Source organism: Erythrolamprus reginae, chromosome 11, assembly GCF_031021105.1.
Source record: "Erythrolamprus reginae isolate rEryReg1 chromosome 11, rEryReg1.hap1, whole genome shotgun sequence".
In the NCBI taxonomy this organism is placed as follows: Eukaryota; Metazoa; Chordata; class Lepidosauria; order Squamata; family Dipsadidae; genus Erythrolamprus; species Erythrolamprus reginae.
This window is the reverse complement of record NC_091960.1, coordinates 34,491,454-34,514,035: the sequence shown is the minus strand read 5'-3', so window position 1 is coordinate 34,514,035 and position 22,582 is coordinate 34,491,454. Positions and strand designations below refer to the sequence as shown.

Below are 22,582 nucleotides of genomic sequence, written 5' to 3'. Positions count from 1 at the left end.
ACTATAACCGGAAAGGGCGGGGAGAAGCCTCCGTGGGGCCTCTCCAGGAATCTCCTGGGAGGAAACAGGGACGGAAAAGGTGGGGGGAAAGCCTCTGTGGGGCCTCTCTAGGAATCTCCTGGGAAGAAACATGGCCGGAAAAGGCGGGGAGAAGCCCCCGTGGGGCCTCTCTAGGAATCACCTGGGATGAATCAGGGCCGGAAAAGGCAAGGAGAAGCCTCCGTGGGGCCTCTCTAGGAATCTCCTGGGAGGAAACAGGGCCGGAAAAGGCAGGGAGAAGCCTCCGTGTGGCCTCTCTAGGAATCTCCTGGGAAGAAACATGGCCGGAAAAGGTGGGGAGAAGCCCCCATGGGGCCTCTCTAGGAATCACCTGGGAGGAATCAGGGCCGGAAAAGGCAGGGAGAAGCCTCCGTGTGGCCTCTCTAGGAATCTCCTGGGAGGAATCAGGGCCGGAAAAGGCAGGGAGAAGCCTCCGTGTGGCCTCTCTAGGAATCTCCTGGGAGGAAACAGGGCCGGAAAAGGCAGGGAGAAGCCTCTGTGGGGCCTCTCTAGGAATCTCCTGGGAAGAAACATGGCCGGAAAAGGTGGGGAGAAGCCCCCGTGGGGCCTCTCTAGGAATCTCCTGGGAGGAAACAGAGCCTCCCTGTGGTTTCCCTAATCGCATGCTTTATTTGCTCTTACATTGAGTCCAATGGGAAAATTGCTTCTTCTTACAAACCTTTCTGCTTAAGAACCTGATCACGGAACGAATTAAGTTCAAAAGTAGAGGTACCCCTGTATGTTGTTTCTATTTTGGATCCATTCATACCAATTTTCTCCTGTCTTGTTGGATTCTTTGTCTTTGGTTCCCTTAATATCATTCATCATCTAATTCATCTCTACCCTATCTGTATGTTTTGTTGATAATATTGCTTTCCGATGGGATATTTTGGGTTTTCCATGTTTGGGCCTAAGTTATTCTGACTGCCGTTGTTATATGCGTCACTAAATGAAGAATCTGTTTAGGATCATATTTATTACTCCAAATTCCTAGTAACACACCTTCCGGGGTAAATTCAATCTCATAAGGGGGTGGTTTAAATAGGGCGAGCACCCAGCCCGGCCTGAAGTTTTCATCCCCCAACTCACCTATATGGCCAGAGTGACCCGTGCTGTATGCCAGGAGAATGAGTCACTGTCTCCCTCCCTCTTTCCCTCCCTCCCTCCTCCCCTAAAGCTCTTTTCCGGGCTCTGCTTACCTGCCTTAGCATTCAGACAGGGAAGAAATGTAGAGACAAGGTGGTGGGAGGAATGGGAGGGGAGGCGGAGCGAGGTAACCAGAGGATAAACCCACACGATGCACAACCCCTTGTTTTGCTGAAGGCAAGGAAGCTTCTCGAGAAGCGAGAATAGAATTCTTTATTGTGATTGGACACACAAAGAATTTCTCTCTGGTGCAGAGGCTCTCAGTGGACACAAAAGAAAAGATGCATTTGTCAAGAATCATGGGGCACAACACTTAATGATTGTCAGAGGGGTCAAATAAGCAATGAGGAAACAATCAATGTTAATAAAAACCTTAAGGATACAAGCAACAAGTTACAGTCATACAGTCCTGAGTGGGAGGAAAAGGGTGATAGGGATGATGAGAAAAAACTAGTAGTAATAGTAGTGCAGACTTAGTAGTTTGACAATGTTGAGGGAATTATTTGTTTAGCAGAGTGATGGCGTTCGGGAGAAAAACCTGTCCTTGTGTCTAGTTGTCTTGGTGTGTGGGGAGAAGCCTCCGTGGGGCCTCTCTAGGAATCTCCTGGGAGGAAACGGGGCCAGAAAAGGCAGGGAGAAGCCTCCATGGGGCCTCTCTGGGAATCTCCTGGGAGGAAACAGGGCCAGAAAAGGCAGGGAGAAGCCTCCATGGGGCCTCTCTGGGAATCTCCTGGGAGGAAACAGGGCCAGAAAAGGCAGGGAGAAGCCTCCATGGGGCCTCTCTTGGAATCCCCTGGGAGGAAACAGGGCCGGAAAAGGCAGGGAGAAGTCTCCATGGGGCCTCTCTAGGAATCTCCTGAGAGGAAACAGGGACAGAAAAGGCGAATGCTGGCTGGGGAATTCTGGGAGTTGAAGTCCAAATTTCTTCAAGTTGCCAAGGTTGGGAAACACTGGACTAGAAGACCTCCAAGGTGCCTTCCAAATCTTTTGTTGTTGTTGTTGTTGTTGTTGTTGTTGTTGTTGTTGTTGTTGTCAATAGAATAGAATAGAAATAGAATGGAATGGAATAGAATAGAATATGAACAGAATAACAGAGTTGGAAGGGATCCTGGAGGCCTTCTAGTCCAACCCCCTGCTTAGGCAGGAAACCCAACACCACTTCAGACAAATGGTCAACCAACATCTTAAAAACCTCCAGTGTTGGAGCCCCTGGTGGCCGTGTGGCCTGGCCTGTAATCTTTGGAAGACCAAAGGGGGAGGCAGTTTGCCCCTGGCCCTCTTCCTGGCTTCTTGCTGTGATTTCATTTCACAGTCAGCTTGACTTCCCATCCACTTACTAATCAGGTCCAGCCCTGCCCAGGTTTTGAAGGTCACCAAAGCCAGCTAAGATGTCCAGGAAAGTCGGCCATGTAAAAACACAGGCCTGAAAAGCAGAGGGAGGACCATGCCACGGGCAGGCAGCGGGGGTACAGGCAGTGCAAAACACAGCAGGGGTTTTATCCAAGTGCGAACCTATAGTGGGATAAAAAGATGGAGGTGACAAATCCATTTTCAGCTGTAGAACAAAGGGCCCAGTTCCATGGCAACATCGCTGGGCGAGGAAGAAGAGGAGGGCACGGCACAGAGGAAGAAGGGAACAGTTCAGGGGGGGTGTAAAGAGCAGTTGAAAAGCACAAAGGGGGTGGGCGCGGTGGCAGGCAAACCGTGGGAGTGTAATAAGTAGCCTCGCCCTCAAGCACTGCCTTCAGATTCCTCAGTGGCCGCTGTCAGTCAGCCTCAAATCCTCCAAAGGATTATTGTGCAAAAAAAAGGGAGTGTGGTAGTGAAACTCTTGATTTTGAAACTCTTTCCCCATTGTTGTTGTTGTTGTTAATCACCCCTGCCCTTCATAAGTTCTGCAATTCAGGAGATGGTGCTAATCTGCTAATCTATCTTTTCAGAATCTGTCATCTTCTTTGCAGCTGCTTAATGTTGTTGGCTACTTGTATCTCTCTCTCTCTCTCTCTCTCTCTCTCTCTATCTTTCTCTCTCTATCTTTCTCTCTCTTTCTTTTCTCACTCTCACTCTTTCTCTTTCATTCTCTCTGTTTCTCTTTCTCTTTCTTTCTTTCTCTCTCTCTCTTTCTCTCTCTCTCTCTATCTTTCTCTCTCTATCTTTCTCTCTTTTTCTTTTCTCCCTCTCTCTTTCTCTCTTTCATTCTCTCTCTATCTTTCTCTCTCTTTTTCTTTTCTCACTCTCTCTTTCTCTCTTTCATTCTCTCTCTTTCTCTCTCTCTCTCTCTCTCTTTCTCTCTCTCTCTATCTTTCTCTATCTTTCTCTCTCTTTTTCTTTTCTCACTCTCTCTCTTTCTCTCTTTCATTCTCTCTCTTTCTCTCTTTCATTCTCTCTCTTTCTCTCTCTATCTATCTCTCTATCTTTCTCTCTCTATCTTTCTCTCTCTTTTTCTTTTCTCCCTCTCTCTCTTTCTCTCTTTCATTCTCTCTCTTTCTTTCTCTCTCTCTCTTTCTCTTTCTCTCTCTCTCTCTATCTATCTGTCTATCTATCTATCATTCTCTCTCTTTCTCTCTCTCTCTTTCTCTCTCTCTCTCTCTATCTTTCTCTCTTTCTGTCTCTCTCTATCTTTCTCTTTTTCTTTTCTCCCTCTCTCCCTCTCTCTCTCTTTCATCCTCTCTCTTTCTTTCTCTCTTTCTCTTTCTCTCTCTCTTTCTCTCTTTCTCACTCCCTTTCTCTCTCTCTCTTCCCCTCCCTCCCTCACTCCTCCTCTCGCTCCCTCTCTTTCTCCCTCTCTCCTGACAGAGGCTTTCTAGTGTATCACTTGGAGTAACATTATGTTCAACTGGTAGGAAAGGATCTAAATTCACTTCGTCTCCTTGTTGGTCCCCATGTAGGCTCCCCATCACCCAAACCCCCCAAAAAACCGAAAGCTCCAAATATGAGGATTTGCTCCAAATTGGGCCAGTAAAGATTGAAGCACCTCCCTTGCCATTAGGACTTTGAAAAAGTGTGAAGGCTTAGTCCGGATTGGCTCCCAAACTCTTCTTTTTTTAGCCAGGTTTTATGGGTGGCCTTGGCAGAATTCTGCCCGGTGATGACCGACACCCCTGGCTTGGGGCAGGTTCTTGTGAATTGAGCTCTTTCCCCCTTGAATTAAGTAGGTATATTTCCCCCTGTCCTACTCAGTGGAGGAAGAGCCACAGTCCACATTGTTTGTCCTTACTCCCCTCTTGCAGGCTAGCAGATGGACCGGGCAGATGTGTCAATATATAGATTGTGTGAGAGTCATAAGTCTCCAAAAATAAACAGCTCTAGATTGGCCCAAATTCCGGTCTCTGCTTTAGTTCTTTATCTGTGAATTGGGAATTGGTCTGTTTTGGCAAGCTCTGTCCCTGCAGTCCCAGGAAGGGGAATTTGGGATTCCAAGGGAATTCAGATCCAAAGGTTCAGTTATTCAGGGGAGGGGGGGCGAAGTTAATTCTTGGTGGTTGGACCTTTAATCTAGGTCAGTGTTTCTCCATCTCATCCCCCAACCTTCCCTTCCCTTTCTGCTCTGCCCTGCCTTTAAGGGAAGACCAAGTTGACTTTCCAAGCTCTTCTTTGTCTGAGCGATCACTCGATTGGGGACTTTTCAAAGATGCTTGTCAAATGAAAATGAAAATCCTTTAGCCTGCAATCGCCCGGCACATCATCTCGATGGCTCGCCTCTTTCTTGCAGCCGCCGCGTCTCCTTGAAATTGTTGTTGATAAGTAAGAAATTTCGCTTCATGATGGGAAATAGAAGAGGCAAGGATGGGGGAGTTGACTTCCTGGGGATAGAAACATAGAAACATAGAAGACTGACGGCAGAAAAAGACCTCATGGTCCATCTAGTCTGCCCTTATACTATTTCCTGTGTTTTATCTTACAATGGATATATGTTTATCCCAGGCATGTTTAAATTCAGTGACTGTGGATTTACCAACCACGTCTGCTGGAAGTTTGTTCCAAGGATCTACTACTCTTTCAGTAAAATAATATTTTCTCATGTTGCCTTTGATCATTCCCCCAACTAACTTCAGATTCCCCCAAATAACTTCAGGATGCTTGGAAGCACGCTATGGTGGCATTGCCTTCAAGATAAGAGGTACAGGGGTACCTCTACCTAAGAACGCCTCTACTTACGAACTTTTCTAGATGAGAACCGGGTGTTCGAGATATTTTTGCCTCTTCTCAAGAACCATTTTCCACTTACAAACCTGAGCCTCCGAAACTGTAACCGGAAAAGGCAGGGAGAAGCCTCCGTGGGGCCTCTCTAGGAATCTCCTGGGAGGAAACGGGGCTGGAAAAGGCAGGGAGAAGCCTCTGTGGGGCCTCTCTAGGAATCTCCTGGGAGGAAACGGGGCTGGAAAAGGCAGGGAGAAGCCTCTGTGGGGCCTCTCTAGGAATCTCCTGGGAGGAAACGGGGCTGGAAAAGGCAGGGAGAAGCCTCCGTGGGGCCTCTCTAGGAATCTCCTGGGAGGAAACAGGGCTGGAAAAGGTAGGGAGAAGCCTCTGTGGGGCCTCTCTAGGAATCTCCTGGGAGGAATCAGGGCCAGAAAAGGGGGGAGAAGCCTCCAGGGGGCCTCTCAAGGAATCTCCTGGGAGGAAACAGGGATGGAAAAGGGGGGAGAAGCCTCCATGGGGCCTCTCTAGGAATCTCCTGGGAGGAAACAGGGTCTCCACCCTCCCTCTGGTTTCCCCAATCACAAGCATTATTTCCTTTTATATTGATTCCTATGGGAAAAATTGCTTCTTCTTACAAACTTTTCTACTTAAGAACCAGGTCACAGAATGAATATTCCTATAGGAATCAATGTAAAAGCAAATAATGCGTGCAAACCCATTAGGAAAGAAATAAAAGCTCGGAATTTGGGTGGGAGGAGGAAGAGGAGGAGGACAGTCGCTACCGAAGGAAGAAGGGGAGGGGAGGGGAATCAAAAAAATCCAAAACTTTAAGGCTTAAAAAAAAAGAGGGACTCTTAGGCGGCGAGGAAGAGCACGCCCCTCCCATACACCCAGCATGATGCTGCCTCCCCTACTCTGCGCCAGAGAGAGAAACCCAGGCGGGCGAGAGGGGGAGTGCCCCTTAAAGGCTCCTCTGGCAGCCCAGAAAAGCCCGAGATGGCCTGGATTAAAGGGGGAATGGACGGAAACTGGCCGGACCATTGTGCTGCTCTCAAATTTCGGGATCTTAAGTAGAAAATGGTTCTTTAAAAGAGGCAAAAAAATCTTGGAACACCCGGTTCTTATCTGGAAAAGTTCTTAAGTAGAGGCGTTTAGGTAGAGGTACCACTGTACTTTGCAAGCAGTAGCCGAGGTGGCAGTTTTAATTCACGGTCGATTCTGGTATCCTGACCTCTTTCAGGTTGCTACATGAGATGGGTTGGATAGATGTACCCCTTGCAAAGTTGTTGTAACCGTTGTTGCTGTTGTTGTTGTGTTTAAGACTCTAGGCTAGCTCCCATTCCTAGGGCTTTCCATGATCTGGCTGTGGCGAGGGGGGCGTTTGCCCAGGTTTGCTTGGTGCACCAGTTGCGGCCCTATTTGGACCGGGAGTCACTGCTCACAGTCACTCATGCCCTCATCACCTCGAGGCTCGACTACTGTAATGCTCTCTACATGGGGCTACCTTTGAAAAGTGTTCGGAAACTTCAGATCGTGCAGAATGCAGCTGCAAGAGCAATCATGGGCTTCTCTAAATATGCCCATGTCACACCAACACTCCGCAGTCTGCATTGGTTGCCGATCAGTTTCCGGTCACAATTCAAAGTGTTGGTTATGACCTATAAAACCGTTCATGGCACCGGACCAGATTATCTCAGGGACCGCCTTCTGCCACACGAATCCCAGCAGCCAGTTAGGTCCCACAGAGTGGGTCTTCTCCAGGTCCCGTCAACTAAACAATGCCACTTGGCGGGCCCCAGGGGAAGAGCCTTCTCTGTGGCGGCCCCGGCCCTCTGGAACCAACTCCCCCCAGAGATTAGAATTGCCCCCACCCTCCTTGCCTTTCGTAAGCTACTTAAAACCCACTTCTCCCGCCAGGCATGGGGGAATTAAGACTTCTTCTCCCCCTAGGCCGTTACAACTGTATACATGGTATGTTTGTATGTATGTTTGGTTTTATATATTAAGGGGTTTTAATTTGCTTTTAGTATTGGATTATTATTGTATATTGTTCATGATTGTTGTTAGCCGCCCCGAGTTTTCGGAGAGGGGCGTCATATAAATCCAATGAAACTTTATTGGTTGCATTGTTCACCCGAACGCACATAGCCCTGGTTAGTGAATTACCCATTTTATGGGCTTGTGCGGTACCTTGAACGGAGTGAGTTGGGCTTGCGCAACACACTAAAGCACAGGTGCACATGTGCGCCCGTGCGCTTAGAGGACGATCCAGGCAACAGCTGACTGAGCTTAATAGGTTGTTTGTATGTAATTGCTACGCTTGCCACTGAGTGAGTTAAGCATGTGAAGTGGGCACACACACCAAATAGCTGTAGAATGGAAAGAGACGGATGCTTTGGTAAACAAACCCAGAAATTCTCCAATGCGCTTCGGTGAAACCACTGTCCCTCTATCCTGTGGGTAAAAGCACACAAAAGAAACATAGAAACATTTGACTGCAGAAAAAGACCTCCTGGTCCATCTAGTCTGCCTGTATACTATATATATTTTAATAATAATAATAATAATAATAATAATAATAATAATAATAATAATTTATTAGACTTGTATGTCGCCCCTCTCCAAAGACTCGGGGTGGCATACAAGTCTAATATTTCCGGTATTTTATCTTAGGATGGGTATATGTTAATCCCAGGCATGTTTAAATTCAGTTCCTGTGGATTCTTCCTTCCTTCTTTCTCTTCCTTCCTTCATTCTCTTTCTTTCCTTTCTTTGTTCCTTCCTCATTCCTTCCTTCCTTCTTTCTCTTCCTTCCTTCATTCTCTTTCTTTCCTTCCTTCCTTCTTTTCTTCCTCCCTTCTTTTCTCATTCATAGAAACATAGAAGACTGACGGCAGAAAAAGACCTCGTGGTCCATCTAGTCTGCCCTTATACTAGTTCCTGTATTTTATCTGAGGATGGATCTATGATTATCCCAGGCATGTTTAAATTCAGTTACTGTGGATTCTTCCTTCCTTATTTCTCTTCTTTCCTTCTCTTTCTTTCCTTCCTTCCTCATTCCTTCCTTCCTTCTTTCTCTTCCTTCCTTCTTTCTTTCCTTCCTTCCTTCCTTCTTTCCTTCCTCTCTTCCTTTCTCATTCATAGAAACATAGAAGACTGACGGCAGAAAAAGACCTCATGGTCCATCTAGTCTGCCCTGATATTGTGTCCTGTATTTTATCTTAGGATGGATCTATGTTCATCCCAGGAATGTTTAAATTCAGTTACTGTGGATTCTTCCTTCCTTCCTTCCTTCCTTCCTTCCTTCCTTCCTTTCCCTTCCTTCCTTCTTCCTTCTTTCTCTTCCTTCCTCCTCTTCCTTCCTCCTCTTTCTTTCCTTCCTTCTTTCCTCCCTCCCTCCCTTCCTCATTCATAGAAACATAGAAGATTGATGGCAGAAAAAGACCTCATGGTCCATCTAGTCTGCCCTTATACTGTGTTCTGTATTTTATTTTAAGATGGATCTCTGTTTATCCCAGGCATGTTTAAATTCCATTCCTGTGGATTTACCAACTACGTCTGCTGGAAGTGTGTTCCGAACATCTACTACCCTTTCAGTCCAATAATATTTTCTCACGTTGCTTCTGATCTTTCCCCCAACTAACCTCAGATTTGGGCTCCCTTGTTCTTGGGTTCACTTTACTATTGAAAACACTTCCCTCCTGTACCTTATTTTAAAAGCCGTGTGAAAATCCAGACACGGATTTTGGTGTGCAGAGCATGACTATCACTTCTCTCCCCCCGCCTTTCTCTCTCTCTCTCTCTGTCTCACTCACTCACTCATGCTCTCACACCACACAGCTTGAGATAGCAGGAGGACTGCAGCTAATAGAGTTTGGCTGATGCCCCTGCAGGGCTACGATACCACGGACAAAAAAAGGGGGGGAGAGGAGAACAGGGAGAGGGGGGAATAAAATCAGACGGGGGAGGAAAGGCCGAGAGCGCCTGGGCTCCGATGAGTGACAGCCAGGCCTGGCATCCAAACATTTTGTCTGTTTATCAGAGCCGCGCAGGCCTGTGACCCCTACGCTAATGCCTCCAGGGTGAGGTGTGTTGCATTCTCCCGGAGACTGCCTGCCCCCCCCCTCCACTCCCTCTTGAACATCTGTTGTAACTCCAAAGCCAAAACCCTTTGTATTTTTAATGACCTTGTGCAGGAACCAGCTACCCGGAACAAAAGGCACAGGATCCTCCCTCACTTCTGGCAGGGGTTTTTTGGTGGTGGGCCGCCCCGAGCTCAAACTTGCTTCTAAGCCAGGAAGGCTCTGGAGGGAGGGAGAGAAGCGAGGAGGGGTCTTTTCTTGCAAACACGGCCGCCCCCCAAAATAAGGGTGGATCAGGTTTTCTCTTCTGCCTTTGCAAGGCGTCCACTGTGTTTTCCAAGGCAGTGTTTCCCAACCTTGGCAACTTGGAGGTATCTGGACTTCAACTCCCAGAATTCCCCTGGCTGGGGAATTCTGGGAGTTGAAGTCCAGATCTCTTCAAGTTGCCAAGGTTGGGAAACACTGTTCCAAAGGGACCAAACAGGGTGTAAGGCACTTCATGGGACCATCATCCACCAGCCCTCTCCAGCCGGAAGCATCGTTTGGCCCAGGAGAGCTGTATTCGAGTGGCGGGAACGGTAGAGAGCCTGCCTGCGAACCTTTCTCCATCTCGTCCACAAAATGGAAGCTTGTATTTTATTTTATTTTTTAAAAGAGCAAAACCTCTGGAAGGGGAAGAACAGGGCACGAAAGGGAGCGTACCCTATTTGTGGCATCACGGAGCCGTCTTTATTTATTTTTTATTTGTGTATTTGTTTGTTTTGCCAAGTACATATTGGTGGTATACAAAGCAATGATATTTATAACCATGGAACTAGTAGGAGAGAAACCTTAGGATAGGGGGCAGAAGGTATACTGGTGCACTGATGCACGCCCCTTTCTGACCTCTTAGGAATTGGTAGAGGTCAACAGTGGATATTCTAAGGGTGAAGTTTTGGGGGTTAGGTGATGAAACTACAGAGTCTGGTAGTGAATTCTATGCACCAACTTCAATTACTAAAGTCATATTTCCTGCTGTCGAGTTTGGAGCGGTTTATTTTAAGTTTGCATCTGTTGTGTGCTGGTGTGATGTTGTGCTTGAAGCTAAAGTAGCCGTTGACAGGAAGGACGTTGTAGCAGACGGTTTTATGGGCTCCACTTAGGTCGTGTTTAAGACGACGTAGTTCTAAGCTATCCAAACCTAAGATTGTAGATCTAGTTGCGTAGGGGATTCTGTTGAGGAGTGGAGGGATCTTCTAGTGAAGTATCTCTGGATGTTTTCTAGAGTCTTTATGTCCGAAATGCAGTCTGGGTTCCAGACAGATGAGCTGTATTCAAGGATTGGTCTGGCGAAAGCAGTAGTCGGGTTAGTAGTGTGAGATTACCGGAGCGGAAACTACGTAGGGTTAGGTTAACAACTCTTGAAGCCTTGCATCACTCATGCAGAGCCATTAGGGCACACAAACACACAGATAGATAGATAGATAGATAGATAGATAGATAGATAGATAGATAGATAGATAGATAGATAGATAGATTAGATAGATTAGATAGATAGATAGATAGATAGATAGATAGATAGATAGATAGATAGATTAGATAGATTAGATAGATAGATAGATAGATAGATAGATAGATAGATAGATAGATAGATAGATAGAACATAGAAACATAGAAGACTGACGGCAGAAAAAGACCTCATGGTCCATCTAGTCTGCCCTTATACTATTTTCTGTATTTTATCTTACCATGGATATATGTTTATCCCAGGCATGTTTAAATTCAGTGACTGTGGATTTACCAACCACGTCTGCTGGAAGTTTGTTCCAAGGATCTACTACTCTTTCAGTAAACTAATATTTTCTCACGTTGCTTTTGATCTTTCCCCCAACTAACTTCAGATTGTGTCCCCTTGTTCTTGTGTTCACTTTCCTATTAAAAACACTTTCCCTTCTGTCCTCCAGACTATACAGATTGAGTTCATGAAGTCTTTCCTGATACATTTTATGCTTAAGACCTTCCACCATTCTTGTAGCCCGTCTTTGGACCCGTTCAATTTTGTCAATATCTTTTTGTAGGTGAGGTCTCCAGAACTGAACACAGTATTATTCCAAATGTGATCTCGATAGATAGATAGATAGATAGATAGATAGATAGATAGATAGATAGATAGAGAGACAGAGAGAGAGAGAGAGACAGAGAGAGACAGAGAGAGAGAGAGACAGAGACAAAGAGAGAGAGGGCCTTTCTCACCGCCTGCCGCTTCCCTTTGAAATGAAACCTCTTTGAAAAGACTTTGGAGGGGGTGGGAGGCTGTTTTCCAACCGGTGTCCTTCTTCTTTCCCTGCTCCTCCGGTTCCCCTTCTTCACAAGCCCGGGTCTGTGTGCTTCCCTTTGAACAGATGGGCTCTCCAATGCCTGCCAGCCCATTGGACTGGAAAACGGAGCCAACCCGCCAGCTGACTGGTTCCCGTGCAGCCAGGGTCCAGGGTTGCGGCCACCCAACAGCGAAGTGGACGGCAGCGAGAGGAACTTCAGGGTGAATCTTCACTGCAAGTATGGGCGGCCCAGGTAAGGGGGGGGTGCGAATGGAGGGGCGTGAGGGGGGCAGGCAGGTGAAGCTACCCAGCGACCGGTCAGGTCCCAAAGAATCAGACTTCTCCAGGTCCAATCAACTAGACAATGTCGCTTGGCAGGGCCTAGGCGAAGAGCCTTCTATGTGGGGGGCCCGGCCTTCTGGAATCAGCTCCCTCTGTAGATTCACACTGCCCCCAACCGCAAGTGTCTCAAAACTCATTGATGCTGCCAGGCTTGGGGCCATTAGACCAGTGTTTCCCAACCTTGGCAACTTGAAGATATCTGGACTTCAACTCCCAGAACTCCCCAGCCAGTATTCGCTGGCTGTGGAATTCTGGGAGTTGAAGTCCAAATATCTTCAAGTTGCCAAGGTTGGGAAACACTGCATTAGACCCTAGCCCCCTGGCCAAATAAATGTAGTGTATGTTTGTTGTGTGAATGGCAAAGACTCATTTTAATTGATATACTGGGGTAATTGATATACCCCCAGCTATCACGGTTTATATATTATTGGATTTGTTATGCTGTTTATTATTGTTGTGAGCTGCTCCGAGTCTTTGGAGCGGGACGGCATACAAATCTAATAAATTATTATTATTATTATTATTATTATTATTATCATTATCATTATCATTATCATTATCATTATCATTATCATTATCATTATCATTATCATTATCATTATCATTATCATCATTATCATTATGTCGGGGTGGCTAGTTAATAATAATAATAATTATTAATAATAATAGTAATGATAATAATAATAATAATAATAATAATAATAATAATAATAATACGGAGGTATTAGATTAACTAGCCGCCCCGAGTCTGCGGAGAGGGGCACCATACAAATCTAATAAATAAACTCAGTGATGGCAAACCTTATTTCCCTTGGTTGCTGAAAGAATGTGTACGAGTGCCACACCCAAAATTCAACACCTGGGGAGGGCGAAAACACCCCCCCCCCCCGAGGCCCTCTGGAGGCTGGAAATGGCCTATTTCCCAACTTCTGATGGGCCCAGGATGCCTGTGTTTCGCCCTCCCCAGACTCCAAAGGCTTCCCTGGAGCCGGAGGAGGGCAAAAACGCCCTCCCCCATCCCCCCAGAGGCTCTCTGGAAGCAAAAAACACCCTCCCAGAGCCTTTGTGCAAGCCAAAAATCAGCTGGCTGGCATACACATGCACATTGGAGCTGAGCTAAGGCAATGGCTCATGTGCCAAACAAATATGGCTCCAAATGCCACCTGTGGCACCCATGCCATAGGTTTGCCATCACTGCCCTAGCCCCCTGGCCAAACGAATGTAGTGTATATTTGTTGTGTGAATGACAATGACTGATTTTAATATTATGGGGTTTTTTGATTAACTGTTTTAAATTAATTGGATTATGATGTTGCATTGTTTTTTTATATGTCGTAAGCCGCCCCGAGTCCTCAGAGAGGGGCGGCATATAAATCCAATTAAATAAATAAAATAAACAAATAAACTATGGGCCCCTTCAGTTGTGGACCTCAACTCCCCAAATTGCCACGCTGGCTAAGGAGTTGAAGTTCACAAGTCTTAAAGTTGCCAAGGTTGGAGACCCCTGTCCAGTGATGGTCTCCTACGGGTACGGTCAGATATGCAGAACTGGTAGAAAAATTCTGGTCAAATATACAGAACAAGAATGATCAAGGAAATGGAGCCCCTCCCTTAGGATACCAAGTTGCAAGTGGCATAGCTCAACGAAAGCAGCTGCCTGTAGTAGAAGGGTGGTGCATTGTTTCAATTTCCCCCAACAACACTTTAGGTACCTGTAGTATAAAGGGAACATTCAGAAGATTAGAAGAACCCAACCGAAGGGTTTTCTTGACCATAAAGCAGACAGGATTTCCCCTTGTTTTCCAGTGGTGTTTCCTATCTATCTATCTATCTATCTATCTATCTATCTATCTATCTATCTATCTATCTATCTATCTAACTATCTATCTATCTATCTATCTATCTAGCAATCGTCTATCTATCTATCTATCTATCTATCTAACTATCTATCTATCTATCTATCTATCTATCTATCTATCTATCTATCTATTTTTGTCCAATGCACAATGAGGGTTTTAGTGTGTGTGTGTGTGTGTGTGTGTGTGTATACATGTTGCAAACAAACTATATCTACAGCAGCACAAAGCTTACAACTTCAGTCTGATGATGGTGAATGTGATTTCACCGAAACGTCACATAGACACTCAAAATATTACACGGAGCAAAACCCGAACTCAGAACAATCTACATACATATACCCATGAAAATCTACGAAAACAAATATATGTGTGTGTGTGTGTGTGTGACATGTTTTTTTTTGCTGAATTTGAAAATTAAGGGAGACTAGGATAGATCTATTTCAGCCTTATTTTGGCCTCATCAGCTAGCCATACCACTGGGACTTGAACCTGCAACCTTTGCCTTGTAAGGCAGAGAATTATCCTCTAGGTTACAGTATCCAATCCCTTCAGCTCTGCACCAGGAAAGGGTTACATATTTTTGTGTCGAATCACCCTGGTGTATTGAAGGAGCATCACAGCTCCTTATTTGCCTCTCGGCCCAACCCAGGGCCATTTCCAAGGCAGTTAATTTTATTGATAGCCGACAATTCTATCTGTATGTGTCACATGTATATACACATAGTAAAATACATTATGAAGATTATAGAGGAGATACTCATAGTAAAATATATCTAAGAAAGAATAGAAAAGAAGATATAGGAATAGAACATATCAATGAAAGAATAGAAGAAGAGATATAGGAATAGAAGAAAGGTATAGGAGATATAGGTGAGCAATAGGACAGGGGATGGAAGGCACTCTAGTGCACTTGTACTCACCCCTTACTGACCTCTTAGGAATCTGGATAGGTCAACCATAGATAATCTAAGGGTAAAGTGTTGGGGGTTTGGGGATGACGCTATGGAGTCCGGTATTGAGTTCCACGCTTCAACAACTCGGTTACTGAACTCCTAACTTCCCAGCTTAGCCTACAGCTTTGGATATTTTTATACGTACCGGTAGTTTATAATCTTTTTATTGGCATCTATAAGGACAATAGTAAGAACTCATGCAAATTAAAACAGAACGGAGAAAGCTAAAAGTGCAAAACACATAAGTAGTTAAAAAGAAGAAGCAACCTATGATCTTCACAGAAGTTATAAGTACAATTATAGTTTAACCTCTCTCTCTCTCAAAAGTTAATCATGACTCCCTTCTTTCTATATCCATCCTGTCTAATCACCCGAGTCATAAATCTTAAGTTCACTTTTTTCTTCTTCTTTTTTAGGCTAAAACTCCATAAGGAGTCTCCAGCCACCATTAAGTGTAGACATTGTCCTTTCTCTAATCAAAGGAGTCAATTAGGCCAGTGATTTTCAACCTTTTTTGAGCTGTGGCACATTTTTTACACATACAAAATCATGGGGCACATTGAGCGGAGGGGAGTGGGGGGACTAAAAAAAGTTTGGACAAAAAAATTCTCTCTCTCTCTCTTCCTCCCTTTCACTCTATTTCTCTCCCTTTCTCTCTCTTCCTTCCTTCCTTCCTCTCTTTTTTGTTTTCTTTCTATCTCTCCCTCCTTCCCTGCCTCTCTTTCTCTCTCTCTCTTGCTTTCTTTCTCTTTCTCTTGCTTTCTTTCTCTCTCTCTTGCTTTCTTTCTCTCTCTTTCTCTTTCTCTCTTGCTTTCTTTCTCTCTCTTTCTCTCTCTCTTGCTTTCTTTCTCTCTCTCTTTTTCTCTCTCTTGCTGAGCTTCACGGCACACTGGTTGAAAAACACTGAATTAGGCCATCTCAATAAAATCCCATCGTCTTCACCAACCTTCATCCCCAATCTTTTCATTTTTTTCTGCTACAGTAATGTCACTGCAGCTAGAATATTTTTAAAAAACCAGTGATCCGTGCAGTGAAGGGCTACCAAAATATTTACTACCACGCTGTGGGGCATGGCTTATGCATTTTCTCTCAACATCTTTCAGTGCAAATTGGGTGCTCTGGGGTGGAGCTCCGTTTTTGCTACCCCACTGTTTGCCCCCTAAAAAAATCTGGACAGCAGCCCACCCCTGGATCCGTGGCTCTTTGGTAGAGGCAGTCCTCAGCTTACAACAGTTCAATTAGTGACCATCATCTTCTCTAAATAGTGTTATTGTACCACTTGATTTCAGTAGTGTTTTCTTGGAGGTCTACCCAGCTTTTTTTTAAAAAAAGGCCCAAAGAACAATTTTTTTGCTGCATTATAGATTGGCCTGTTCTGTTTTAAGACCATGCGATCAACCACAAGCTCTTTGCTCTTTCCTGCGGCCAAGTACAGTGATAGAAACATAGAAACAAAGAAGATTGACAGCAGAAAAAGACCACATCATCCACCTAGTCTGCCCTTATACTATTTCTTGTATTTTATCTTAAGATCCTTTCCCTTCCTTCCTTCCTTCCTTCCTTCCTTCTTTCCTTCTATCTTTCCTTCCTTCTTTCCTTCCCTCCCTCCTTCCTTCCTTCTCTTTCTTTCCTTCCTTCTTTCCTCCATCCCTCCCTCCCTTCCTCATTCATAGAAACATAGAAGACTGATGGCAGAAAAAGACCTCCTGGTCCATCTAGTCTGCCCTTACATTGTGTCCTGTATTTTATCTTAGGATGGATATATGTTTATCCCAGGCATCTTTAAATTCTGTTCACGCTGCTTTATTATTATTATTATTATTATTATTATTATTATTAATAATAATAATAATAATAATAATAATAATTTTTAAAAAAATAGAAACATAGAAGACTGACGGCAGAAAAAGACCTCATGATCCATCTAGTCTGCCCTTATACTATTTTCTGTATTTTATCTTAGGATGGATATGTATGTTTATCCCAGGCATGTTTAAATTCAGTTACTGTGGATTTACCAACCACGTCTGCTGGAAGTTTGTTCCAAGGATCTACTACTTTTTCAGTAAAATAATTTATTAGATTTGTATGCCACCCCTCTCCGAGGACTCGGGGCGGCTCACAACAATAATAAAATACAATAAACAGTGGTACAAATCTAATAGGAGTAAAAGCTAGAATTAAAACCCCTTAATATTTAAAAACAATTAATACTACACAACCATACCATTCTCAAGTGCTATAGTCAGCACAGGCGGGGGGGAAGTCAGTCCCCCCCCCCATGCCTGGCAGCATAAGTGAGTCTTTAACATCTTGCAGAAGACAGGAAGGGGTGGGGGCAATTCGAATCTCCCGGGGGGAGCTGATTCCAGAGGGCCGGGGCCACCACAGAGAAGGCTCTTCCCCTGGGTCCCGCCAGACGACATTGTTTAGTCGACAGGACCCGGAAATAAATTTGTGGAGACGCGCAAAGATTCCAAGGATTCTTGCTGGCCAGTAAGGCTGAGGTTTCTTTCTTGCGCTGTGCATTGGTAGTCGAGCCCATGTGTGCAAGCGCATAGACTACACGGAGGGCCCTATGTCCCGTTCCTGGCTGTTGTCTTTTGTTTCATCTGTCAGAACTTGGAAGAGGGGGTTGGGTCAAGGAAATGCCCTGGATAGACATCCTGCTTTCTCCGACTTCCCCTTCCTTCCCTCCCTCCTGCTCTCCTGGGTGCCCCAGATCCGTGCTCTGGAGCTGCTATTTTCCTGACCTCTTCTTTCTCCACATCTGGCCAAGAGTTGCTTGGAAACACCCGTGCAAGGCTGTGAGGGGAGAGGCAAGCATTTCTCACATGGACGTTGGAAAAGCGCAGGAGGAAAACCACGTCTGCAGCAGTTTTTGATCTCCTTCCTTCGTCCTCTCTTGCTGGACAGCCTCAGGAAATCTTGGGATGGGCTGGGGACGTTTGGAGGAAGGAGGCAGCGAAGAAGAAGGGGAAGGGGGAATGGTCAGAGCATCCAGAAAGTGACGGACGTCTGACCATTCCCCCTTGCCCTTCTTCGTTTAATGTTTCCAAATGTAAAATAATGCACTTGGGGAAAAGGAATCCTCAATCTGAGTATTGCATTGGCAGTTCTGTGTTAGCAAATACTTCAGAAGAGGAGGATTTAGGGGTAGTGATTTCTGACAGTCTCAAAATGGGTGAGCAGTGTGGTCGGGCGGTAGGAAAAGCAAGCAGGATGCTTGGCTGCAAAGCTAGAGGTATAACAAGCAGGAAGAGGGAGATTATGATCCCGCTATATAGAGCGCTGGTGAGACCCCGTTTGGAAGACTGTGTTCAGTTCTGGAGACCTCACCTACAAAAAGATATTGACAAAATTGAACGGGTCCAAAGACGGGCTACAAGAATGGTGGAAGGTCTTAAGCATAAAACGTATCAGGAAAGACTTCATGAACTCAATCTGTAGAGTCTGGAGGACAGAAGGAAAAGGGGGGACAGGATCGAAACATTTAAATATGTTAAAGGGTTAAATAAGGTCCAGGAGGGAAGTGTTTCTAATAGGAAAGTGAACACAAGAACAAGGGGACACAATTTGAAGTTAGTTGGGGGAAAAATCAAAAGCAACATGAGAAAATATTATTTTACTGAAAGAGTAGTAGATCCTTGGAACAAACTTCCAGCAGACGTGGTAGATAAATCCACAGTAACTGAATTTAAACATGCCTGGGATAAACATAGATCCAACCTAAGATAAAATACAGGAAATAGTATAAGGGCAGACTAGATGGACCATGAGGTCTTTTTCTGCCGTCAGTCTTCTATGTTTCTATGTTTCTTCGCTGCCTCCTCCCTCCAAACATTCCCAGCCTGTCCCAAAATTTCCCCCTTTGCCAAAGGTCCCCTCGAGATAGCTGAAAGACCTTCTGCAGCCGGAGCAAAACAGCCTCTGGAGTCGTGCAGAAAGCCCTCGGCCGTGCAAGACAGCTGAGTCGGCCAAAACCCATGAGGTCACTTCCTGCTGTGGCTTTTTCGGATCTCTTCTACAAGAGCCGAGCCAGAGGGAGGGAAGATCCAGCCATGGAAAAAAGGGGGTTGGGGTTTTTTTGTGTTTTGCCAAGGTCGACGAGAAGGAGATGGCTGGGGCTGTTGGAAACAAACGCCCCAGGAAAGATGTTTAGGGTGGGGCCGCAGCTCTTGTAGGAAGTCGAAGGAGGCCATCCTGCCTCCCACCCAAATAAATTTTATTTATTTATTTCTTTATTAGTTTTGTATGCCGCCCCTCTCTGAAGACTCGGGGTGGCTAACAACAATAAAAAAGACAATGTAAACAAATCTAATATTAAAAATAATCTAAAAAACCCCAATTTAAGGAACCAATCATACATACAAACATACCATGTATAAATTTTATAAGCCTAGGGGGAAGGGGAAGTCTCAATTCCCCCATGCCTGACGACAGAGGTGGGTTTTAAGGAGCTTGCGAAAGGCAAGGAGGGTGGGGGCAACTCTGATATCTGGGGGGAGTTGGTTCCAGAGAGTCGGGGCCGCCACAGAGAAGGCTCTTCCCCTGGGTCCCGTTAGATGACGTAAAAAATTGAAATAATAATAATAATAATAATAATAATAATAATAATAATCATAATCATAATCATAATAATAGAAAGCTCAGGGAGGGTTAAGGCAGGATGGGCCTCTAACCCTTGTGCAGATTTGTGGTACCCATTTCACGCAATAATAATAATAACAACAACGACAACAACAGAGTTGGAAGGGACCTTGGAGGTCTTCTAGTCCACTCGCCTGCTTAGGCAGGAAACCGCCGCACGAATCCCAGCGACCAGTTAGGCCCCACAGAGTTGGCCTTCTCCAGGTCCCGTCAACTAAACAATGTCGTTTGGCGGGATCCAGGGGAAGAGCCTTCTCTGTGGTGGCCCCGACCCTTTGGAACCAACTCCCCCCAGATATCAGAGTTGCCCCCACCCTCCTAGCCTTTCGTAAGCTCCTTAAAACCCACCTCTGTCGTCAGGCATGGGGGAATTGAGACTTTCCCTCCCCCTAGGCTTATAAAATTTATGCATGGTGTGCTAGTATGTATGATTGGTTTCTAAATTGGGGTTTTAAATTAACTTAAATATTAGATTTGTTTACATTGTATTATTATTGTTGTGAGCCGCCCCGAGTCTGCGGAGAGGGGCGGCATACAAATCTGATAAATAAATAAATAAAATAAATAAACCCTACACTACTTCAGACAGATTGTTATCATAGAAACATACAGGAGGGAAGATTAAGAGAAATAAATGCCGCCTGCCAATGCCAGGGCGGGAACCTCCTAAAACTATGAAAGATTTTTCTACCTTAAAGGGGAAAAAAAGAGTAGCAGAACAATGCCAAAATTGGAATTGCTGAATATAAGTAAATCTGGCAGACAGCAGAAGTGCACCTCCATCCGTAGCCTGAATTCAAGAGACATTTCGGGTCCTTTGTACAGAAACAGCCTCGGTCTTGCAAGTCTGAAAGAAGATTTATCTGTTTCATTGTTTTGCCCCCTTTTGGCTCCACGTATGTTATGTATGTGCGTGAATGCAAGAATGGGATGAAGATGTCTAGACTGTGTATTCCTCTTCTTGTCAAGTGTTTAGGGATAAGACTTTAAAAAAGATTCTTTTTCTTTTAGGGCAACATAAAGCAGAATACAAACAACAAACCCAGAGAATAATTTTCCTATCGTATATTGGATTGACAAAAGAGACTTGTTAAAAGCTTTTGAAGACTTTTTTGAGAAGGGACAAAGGGGAAAAAATGAAATGAAATCAGGTTTTAGGTCACTGTTTGAATGGCCTAAGTTCAGGGTTTGTCCAGAGTAAAAGACAGGGTTTTAAAGTTGCTTTATTTGATCAAGGTTAGTTGTTATTATGTCTAGTAACCTTTAATGGACTTTTGCTGATCAGAGCAGAATGAAGAGGCTTTAAGGATTTTAAGAGACGGGAAGGAGAGCTGTTTTCTTGTATTTTAAGAGAAGATGATAAGTTACTAAAATTGTTTATATGTGTGATGGGAGAGGGAAGTCATTTCTTTCTATCATTTCTTTTTCTTTATTATATTCTTATTCTCTTTCTTCTCTGCTTTCTCTCTCTCTTTTTCCTTTTCTGCACCTTCTTTTTTTTAAAACTTGCACTGGTTAAGTTTTTTCACTGCAACTTTTAATACACTATTTTAAAAGGAACATAAAACACAGCCACTATATTAAGCTTTAAAAAGAGATTAGGGGGGTAAGCAGTGGGTTTTTTTTTCCAATTTGTTTGTTAAGATTATCCACTATAACAGTGTTTCCCAACCTTGGCAACTTGAAGATATTTGGACTTCATAGAAACATAGAAACATAGAAGACTGACGGCAGAAAAAGACCTCATGGTCCATCTAGTCTGCCCTTATACTATTTCCTGTATTTTATCTTACAATGGATATATGTTTATCCCAGGCATGTTTAAATTCAGTTACTGTGGATTTACCAACCACGTCTGCTGGAAGTTTGTTCCAAGGATCTACTACTCTTTCAGCACTGGCTGGGGGATTCTGGGAGTTGAAGTCCAAATATCTTCAAGTTGCCAAGGTTGGGAAACACTGCACTATAATCACAGATCAGCAAGCAATGAAAAAAATAGAGAGGGGCAGTTTAAACTTTGATAAATCGGCCCCATTAAAATCCCCTCAGTTGCCAACAGTGAAGGGCTGCAAATTTTTTTACTACCACACTGTGGGTAGTGGGTGTTATTTGTGGGTGTGGCTTTGCTGGCCATGTGACCAGGTGGGAGTGGCTTGGAGATCATGTGACGGAGTGGCTTAAAGGTCATGTGACTGACTTAAAGGGGGCCAACTTGACGTCACTCACATCAATGGTTTGGGTTAGAGTTAGGGTGTCTGCCCTCTCCTTGCCTCAAAGAGATACAGTTTCCCTATCTACATTACTGAACATCCAAAATATACTATTTAATTCTATGTATATATGCCATATGTGTACATAGATACTACACACAGTCACACAAAAATATACATTATTTACTATATAAATTGCATGTGTTTATATAGATATATCACCCACACATGCACAGCTCTTACAAAATTATAGAAACATAGAAACATAGAAGACTGACGGCAGAAAAAGACCCCCTGGTCCATCTAGTCTGCCCTTATACTATTTCCTTTAACATATTTAAATGTTTCGATCATGTCCCCCCTTTCCCTTCTGTCCTCCAGACTAGACAGATTGAGTTCATTAAGTCTCTTTCCTGATACGTTTTATGCTTAAGACCTTCCACCATTCTTGTAGCCCGTCTTTGGACCCGTTCAATTTTGTCAATATCTTTTTGTAGGTGAGGTCTCCAGGACTGAACACAGTATTATTCCAAGTGGGGTCTCACCAGCGCTTATACACATTCAACCTCATTTACTGGAGTAGGAAAAACATGCCCAGAAGGAGGGAAAAAAAGAAAAGAATTCAGAATTTTTCTACCGGTTCTGCGTACCTGACCGTACCCGTAGAAGCCCATCACTGGTTGCCAAGCATCCAAGTTTTGACCAAGGGGATGCTCCAGTGGTCACATGTGTGTGGGGGAAATCATAAAGTCACTTTTTTCCAGTACCATTGTAACTTTGAACAGTCATTAAATGAATTGTTTGTAAGTGGAGTATTATCAGTATAGTAATCCCTCGCTACTTCGCGGTTCACCTTTTGCGGAT

The 22,582-nt window shown here is 44.4% G+C and overlaps 1 protein-coding gene across 2 annotated transcripts in view; it reads left to right on the top strand.

Moving 5' to 3' along the window:
- AHDC1 (AT-hook DNA binding motif containing 1) overlaps positions 1-22,582 on the top strand; it is a 359,984-nt gene that overhangs the window by 290,992 nt on the left and 46,410 nt on the right. For both annotated transcript variants that reach the window (XM_070764442.1, XM_070764441.1), the window contains exon 3: positions 11,789-11,957. In XM_070764442.1, the coding sequence (XP_070620543.1) occupies positions 11,789-11,957 (169 nt within the window). The remainder of the gene's footprint in view (positions 1-11,788; positions 11,958-22,582) is intronic.